Source organism: Saprolegnia diclina (assembly GCF_000281045.1).
Source record: "Saprolegnia diclina VS20 unplaced genomic scaffold supercont1.132, whole genome shotgun sequence".
NCBI lineage: Eukaryota > Oomycota > Saprolegniomycetes > Saprolegniales > Saprolegniaceae > Saprolegnia > Saprolegnia diclina.
This window is the reverse complement of record NW_008246199.1, coordinates 28,212-35,067: the sequence shown is the minus strand read 5'-3', so window position 1 is coordinate 35,067 and position 6,856 is coordinate 28,212. Positions and strand designations below refer to the sequence as shown.

General features: G+C 56.6%; 2 protein-coding genes across 2 annotated transcripts; both read left to right on the top strand.

Annotated features, from left to right (window-relative positions):
• Positions 1 to 929: 929 nt before the first annotated feature.
• Positions 930 to 2,456, top strand: SDRG_16498 (hypothetical protein; the record flags this gene model as incomplete). Its single annotated transcript, XM_008622712.1, has 10 exons — positions 930 to 1,171; positions 1,222 to 1,245; positions 1,289 to 1,363; positions 1,617 to 1,676; positions 1,723 to 1,785; positions 1,838 to 1,903; positions 1,945 to 2,174; positions 2,223 to 2,255; positions 2,310 to 2,380; positions 2,439 to 2,456. 10 exons carry the CDS (start codon positions 930 to 932, stop codon positions 2,454 to 2,456), a joined length of 882 nt encoding a protein of 293 aa, XP_008620934.1.
• A 635-nt stretch (positions 2,457 to 3,091) lies between these two features.
• SDRG_16497 (isoleucyl-tRNA synthetase) lies at positions 3,092 to 6,556 on the top strand. Its single transcript, XM_008622711.1, has 9 exons — positions 3,092 to 3,498; positions 3,548 to 3,727; positions 3,770 to 3,949; positions 3,996 to 4,060; positions 4,123 to 4,599; positions 4,646 to 5,545; positions 5,594 to 5,738; positions 5,822 to 5,980; positions 6,037 to 6,556. The coding sequence occupies exons 1-9, from the start codon at positions 3,124 to 3,126 to the stop codon at positions 6,481 to 6,483; spliced, it is 2,928 nt and encodes a 975-aa protein (XP_008620933.1). The 5' UTR covers positions 3,092 to 3,123; the 3' UTR covers positions 6,484 to 6,556.
• The last annotated feature ends 300 nt before the right edge of the window (positions 6,557 to 6,856 follow it).

The following is a 6,856-nucleotide window of genomic DNA, read 5'->3' as shown; positions in this document are numbered from 1 at the left end:
GCATCGTACACGTTGTTGTAGGCATACTCACTGAATTGACCAAGACCCGTGCAGTTGGTCAATACCGTGCTCGTAATCGTCGTGGTTTTACTGCGATCGCACTGGTTGGTGGTCGCGTATACCGTACGGGGCACCGAGCAGTTACCGTCGGCGACAAGCAGCGGACCAGTCACGAACAGGTTGGGTCCTGTCCACTGACAGCGACGACGGCAATGACAACGAGGAAGCATGCGATAAACATCTCGCTTGAGTGTGACGCTCTCCAGCGATCGGTAAATGTGTATGTTGTATTACGCTCTCGAGCGTCCAGAGGAGCTGTACGGATGATGGGAAAAAAATCCATTGCTTGTATCCAATCACAACCCCCCGCAGATTGCATCCAAGCTGATTGCAAGGACGCCAGTGCGAACGACCCCCCGCAAACACGCAAACTGTCAATGTGTCAGTAAGCTCTCCAAACCAAATCCAGCACCAACAGCTCGTCGTTTCCCAAGACCCTCTCAACTAGAATACTGTGGTAGAGTTTACGATAAGCCGACAAAGATTTTAGCGTAGAGACTACCGTATTGCCTTTTTGAGGGTCGCTTTCACTACGGCCACACGTCTGTCGATAACACTGTACTAGTGGAAGATGCAGCGACGCTTGCTGCGAGCGGAAGGAGCTGTCCCAGGTGCCAAAAGCCACCGGTCCACCAGCATTGCTAAATCCGAGTAGGTCTACTTTGCTTGGTAGCCAAACAACGACGCAGTTTTTTCTTCACAGCAGTCACCCTCTGGGTACGGCACTACAGCTACTATTCGATGCACATGGCTTAGTAGTCACGACTAAGTACTTATTCATATTTCCAACCCCTCGCAAACAGTTCCATTACCGATCAAGCTCCGTCGAGGGAGCAACAGCACATTGCATTGCCCGCTCTTGTGCAAGTATGCTCCTCGCCGCCTTCCTTCTCGTTGTTGTCGCTGCTGTGAGTGGCGATCTCTCGTTCTGCTGGTACGCAACGTACCCAAATGGCCAAATTGTCGTCGCCGACGGCAACTGCACACTGGCCGGAACGGTGTGCGCGACCACCAACCAGTGCGATCGCAGCAGCCCCACGACGTTTACGAGCACGGTATTGACCAACTGCACGGGTCTCGGTCGATTGAAGAATTATGCCCACAGTAGCTTGTATCTATTACAGGTGGTCGCACTGGATCTCTCATCGTCTTGTCGACTAGGACGATCAAAGACGTACCGAGATTGTACGAGTTCTCTTGCAATGTTCGTTGTCAATGTTGTCGCTAGGATTTTTGACAATGTGACCACCATCATCGACCTGTACACGACGTCGGTGTCGCACTGGCCCTCGGTCTCAACCATGTACGTCGCTCGATGTACAGCTCGGGATTTTGGCAAGTGACTACGGCCTTTGTAAATGATCCCGTCAATTTTTCCCTCGGCGTCGGTTGGCCGCGACGCCTCGAACACATGTATCGCATCTCGTTAGCGCTGGCATTTGACGATCGAGTACTAGGTCGTTTGTCAACAACCAGCTGCGCCATCTGCCACCACATCTCCCAGATTGACAACACTGTGTGGGAGAGTCCACTTCGTTTGGACTCAAGGAACGTAGTGTGCTTCGCGACAACAACCTCACCGATACAAGCTCGATCGGCGCGACGCTCACTACTTTGTACGACCCTTGATGCATGCCATTATGTTGGCATAAAAGGTTGTAGGGACATTTCCAGCAACACACTGCGGAGAATGACTAACAACGACTTTGGCGCGCTCAAAGCCCTGTACGAGCTCTCGATATCTCTTGGATTCAATGATATATGTCTTTATCAACAGGTCTTTCAGCAACAACTGGGATCTGACCACCATTGCCAACGTTTCGTTTGCCAAAATTGCATTCTTGTACGTCGAAAATTGCGCGTGGATACAATCACCCAGCGTAGAAATATGACCAACTGCTGGCATCGCTCCAACATGACGCTGGACGCGACCTCGTACGAGGCGCTCAACGCGCTCCGTCCGTGGAACGACAGCTCGGCCATCGATGCGCCAACCGGCTACAGTATCAACTACCCAATCGCTACGGACGCCATCGCGTGCAACGACGTCGGTGGGTCGATTCAAAAGCTATGGGAAAGCACGTCCACCATCTCCGTCGCCGTATGTGTAACTGGTACAAGGACGCATCCTGCCACCTTGAAATCTGATGGCATCTCTCTAGCGACGGCAGCAACGACGACATCCGACAACTACTGTACGTATCATTTCCTGTCGACAAGTAGCAAGCGCGAGGTGGATGCTGTACTAGATGCAAGCCTCGTGATGGGCGTCACGTGTGGCACCGCTTTTGTTGCGGCTGCGATCATCTTCTTTTACCTCGTACGACGATCGAACGAGTCTCCGGACGATGCGATCGATCAGTATCGGATAGCTATAGAGTGAGTGGCAGCTTTGAAATGAATTATCGACCTACAAGCATAATTTTGGGCGTTTCAACGTATATGTAAAGAGTGGAAATAGAGTTTTTTGGGGGAGCAGGCATAGCCAAACCTCGACACCGTTTCGATTTGGCTTTGGCTTGCGAAGGTCTCGACCCGCCTCGCCACCACCCATAGCAGGCGAGGTGGTCATCAACCTCCTTTGCCCTTTTTCCCGGCAACAAGCGCGACTCTTCAAAATCACTAGGTGAAGTGTGAAGTGTCGCTTGTCTCTCACAGCCGCGGGTAAGGACGGCAGAAGATGCGAGGTGGGGTCATTTAGACCTCAGCCCGAGGCGTTGTTGTCTCTGTCAGGTGATAAGAGACGAGTGACGTCGCTCATCGGCGAGCTCGGGAGCGTCGTCGGCAAGGTCACATGAGGACTGCCTCGTGCTCTGCTACCTTGGCAGTCATTCGCGCTGGTACGGTAAATGCAGAAGTTAGTCGTTTACCTCTCCCTAGTCTACAAGCGACTATACTACGATGACTAGTCAAGGACGCGAGTGCGACTGGGTTGCTTGATGCGCATCAAACGCAGCGAACCGCTTCGAACAAATCCCGTATCCGGATGCATCCGGATAGTGCAAGATACGCTCGCTGTGATTGGCCATTTTGACTTTGCCGATTTGCGCAATTGGACGCAGCATGGCTCCGAAGCCACCCAAACCCGTCGGCGATGTCGTCCGCAAGACGCTCAACCTGCCCAAGACCGAGTTCCCGATGCGGGCGAACGCGACCGTGCGCGAGCCGCAGCTGCACGCGCGCTGCGTGACGCAGCTCTACGCTGCCCAGGCGGCCGAGCGACCGGACGCGCCGACGTTCCTGTTGCACGACGGGCCACCGTTTGCAAATGGCTCGCTGCACACGGGCCATTTCCTCAACCGCGTACTCAAGGACATGCTCAACCGGTACAAGCTCCAGCGCGGCTATAAGATCGAGTACATTCCTGGCTGGGACTGCCACGGCCTCCCGATTGAGATCAAGGCGCTCGAGCGGCTCAAGGACACCAACCGCGACCAGGTGCATAAAGAATCGGCTCAAAGGGCCATGGCGTATGCAGCAACTGTAGATGGACCCGGCCGAGATCCGCCGCCACTCGCGCGAGCTCGCGCTCGAGGCCATTGCCGCGCAGAAGAAGGATCTCCAGCGCTGGGGCGTTTTGGCCGACTGGAGCGGCGCGCCGGGCACAGCGTACCACACGATGGACCCGTCGTACGAAGTCAAGCAGTACAACGTCTTCAAGAAGATGGTACCCTATTCTCTCCAGTAGGTATCTGCAGTGTCGACGTAGGTGCAAGACGGCTTGATCTCGCAGGGATACAAGCCCGTGTACTGGTCGCCGTCGTCGGGTACGGCGCTTGCCGAGTCAGAGCTCGAGTACAACGACGAGCACACGTCGCAGTCGGCGTACATTCGCTTCCGCCTCAAGACGCCGACAGGTGTCCTTTCGGCCCACGCCGCCAACGCCACGGTACACCAGTCCTTCGTTCGATGCATCACACTCGTCATTGCCCTAGATCTCGGCCGTCATTTGGACTACGACGCCGTGGACGATCCCGGCCAACCGTGGTCTCTGCTTCCGGTACACCACCTCCTAATCTCGCTCTCGTTGCGGATACTTGGCTCACGCATGGGTGGTTCTAGGGGCGACTTGACGTATGCCCTCATCGAGACGGCGCCAGGCGCCTACGATCTCGTGGCCCAGGACCTCGTCGAGACGTATGCGAGCTCGATCTTGGAGCAGCCCGACGTCAAGATCATTGCGACCTTCTCGGGCGCCGACGTCCTCGGCAACGTCTTTGCCAACCCGTTGGACGAGCGCGTCGACTCGATCGCGCTGCTCGGCGACCATGTGACGACCGACGCCGGTACCGGCGTTGTGCACACGGCGCCGGCCCACGGCCAAGAAGATTACCAGGCGTGGATGGCGCACCATGCGCAGTTTGGCACGGACAACAGCATGACGTGCCTCGTCGACGGCAAGGGCAAGTACACGGCCGAGGCCGGCCCGCACCTCGCCGGTCTCTTTGTGCAAACCAAGGGCACGGCGGCGGTCCTCGAGGCACTTGGTGCCAAGGAAGCGGCGCTCGTGCAGTCGGCCAAGCTCGTCCACCGCTACCCGTACGACAACTACTTCCACATTTACTTTTGACAACGCAATGGCTAGGTACGACTGGCGTACGAAGAAGCCCATCATCTTGCGCGCGACCAAGCAGTGGTTTGCCAAGCTCGATACGCTGCATGCGCTCGGCCACGATGCACTCAACGACGTAGCAATGCATCCCAAGTCGTCCCGCCGCCGCTTGGAAGCGACGCTCTCGAGCCGGAACGAGTGGTGCATCTCCCGCCAGCGGGCGTGGGGTGTCCCGATCCCAGTCTTTTACGACCTGGAGACGGACGCGCCGCTCTTGACGACCGACTCGATCGAGCACGTACAGACCGTCATGGCGGCGAATGGCGGCTCGGACGCTTGGTGGACGCTGCCGCTCTCGGAGCTCCTCCCGCCCGGATACGATCCGGCCATGTACCGCAAGGGCATGGATACACTGGACGTGTGGTTTGACTCTGGCAGCTCGTGGCTTGCGGTTTTGGACGGCCGCCCGGCCGACATTTACCTCGAGGGCTCGGACCAGCACCGCGGCTGGTTTCAGTCATCGCTGCTCACGTCCCTTGCCGTCCAGAAGAAGGCGCCGTACAAGCAGATCATCACGCACGGCTTCATTCTGGACGAGCGGGGGCAGAAGATGTCCAAGTCCCTCGGCAATGTGTTGGTGCCAAGTGACATTATTGACGGCAAGAAGAAGCAAAACATCCCGGCGTACGGCGTCGATACGATGCGGTATTGGGTCGCGACGACCGACTACACCAACCAAGTGTCGGTCGGCCCCTCGACGATGGTCAAGGTCAGCGACAGCGTCCGCAAGGTGCGCAACACGGCGCGGTTTTTGCTCGCCAACTTGAACGACTTTGACCCGCGCACCGACATGGTGCCGTATGCCGACTTGACGCCGCTCGACCAGTACATGCTGCACTTGTTGTCGGAGCTCCAGACGACCGTCACGGACGGGTAGGGTTTTTTTTTCGTTTTTTCTCGATTTATCGGATTTATACGTAGGTATGAGACGTTTGCGTTCAACAAGGTGCAGCAAGCGCTCGCGCACTTTATTGCGACCGACCTCTCGGCCTTTTACATGGAGGCGTGCAAGGACCGCTTGTACTGCGAAGCGCCGCAGTCGCCGCTCCGCCGGTCGACGCAGACGGTATGTTTTGTTTTTCGGATTTTTCATTTTTCGGATTTTTCATGTGGCCTTTTTCGGATTTTCAACGTGTTTTTGAACTGTAGGTGCTTGAAATGGCGCTCCGCACGATCAACACGGCGATCGCGCCCGTGATTTGCCACACGGCCGAAGACATTCGCATGCACCGCCTCGCGCAGTACACCAAGCAGCTCATCAACGACGCGCCGGGCAGCGTGTTCCTTGACGGCTGGTTCCAGTCCGAGGTAAAAACGCTGGAAACATCGGAAAATCGATCGAAATACATTCAAAATGACGCTAGGCGCAATGGCACAACCCGGCGCTTGCCAAGGACTGGGACGTCCTTCGCCAGCTTCGCTTTGAAGTCAACCGCGTCGTCGAAGCCATGCGTGACGCTGGCGACGTCAAGACGACGCTCGAGTGCAACGTTCACATTGGCGCGTCGCCTGAGCTCCTCGCGATCCTCGCGCGCGTTGATGGCCGCGTCCTGGAAGACATGATGCTCTGCTCGGGCATCACGTTGACGCCGCTGACGACCGATGCGTCGCACACGCTCAACGTCGGCGACGCTTCGCTGCCGTTGCAGCTCACTGTGACGCTCGCGAGTGGCCACAAGTGCCCGCGCTGCTGGAAGTACTCGCCGGACGTCGACGCGGCCATGACGACACTCTGCGAACGCTGTGCGACGGCGTGCGGCCATGCGACCGTCGACGCGCTTGTCGACGCGCTCACGCCCGAAGACGCCTAAGTGTCGGCGCGAGATGACGATGGAAGAGAGGATAGAGGAACCCTTTTGGTGTCAAGATTTTGATTTCTGCATATGATTTGGGTTCATGTAGGTGTCGCAAGGAGGTTGCAGCTCTGGAGGCTCGCCAAGCATCACTACCTGGTAGTCGCAGATGCTGTTATAAACTACGTACAAGCGGTGCTCGGGTAGTGACGAGCTATTGGAATCGTCAAGTGGCGTCATTATAGCCCTCCATGCAGCAGTAAGCAGCGTTCGTCTTGTGGTGAAAGCAGTCCATTCTTCTAATGCGACGTCGAGTCTGTGATAGATTGTGGTTTTGGCCTTCTTCCCTACCCGTAGTTTGGGTACTTGGCGGAAACGGAGGTAGGATTCG

Coding starts and splice junctions, on each gene's coding strand:
- SDRG_16497 (XM_008622711.1), top strand. CDS start 3,124: ATGGCTCCGAAGCCACCCAAACCCGTCGGCGATGTCGTCCGCAAGACG. Junction 3,499..3,547: donor AGGACACCAACCGCGACCAG/GTGCATAAAGAA, acceptor CAGCAACTGTAG/ATGGACCCGGCCGAGATCCG. Junction 5,546..5,593: donor CAGACGACCGTCACGGACGG/GTAGGGTTTTTT, acceptor ATTTATACGTAG/GTATGAGACGTTTGCGTTCA.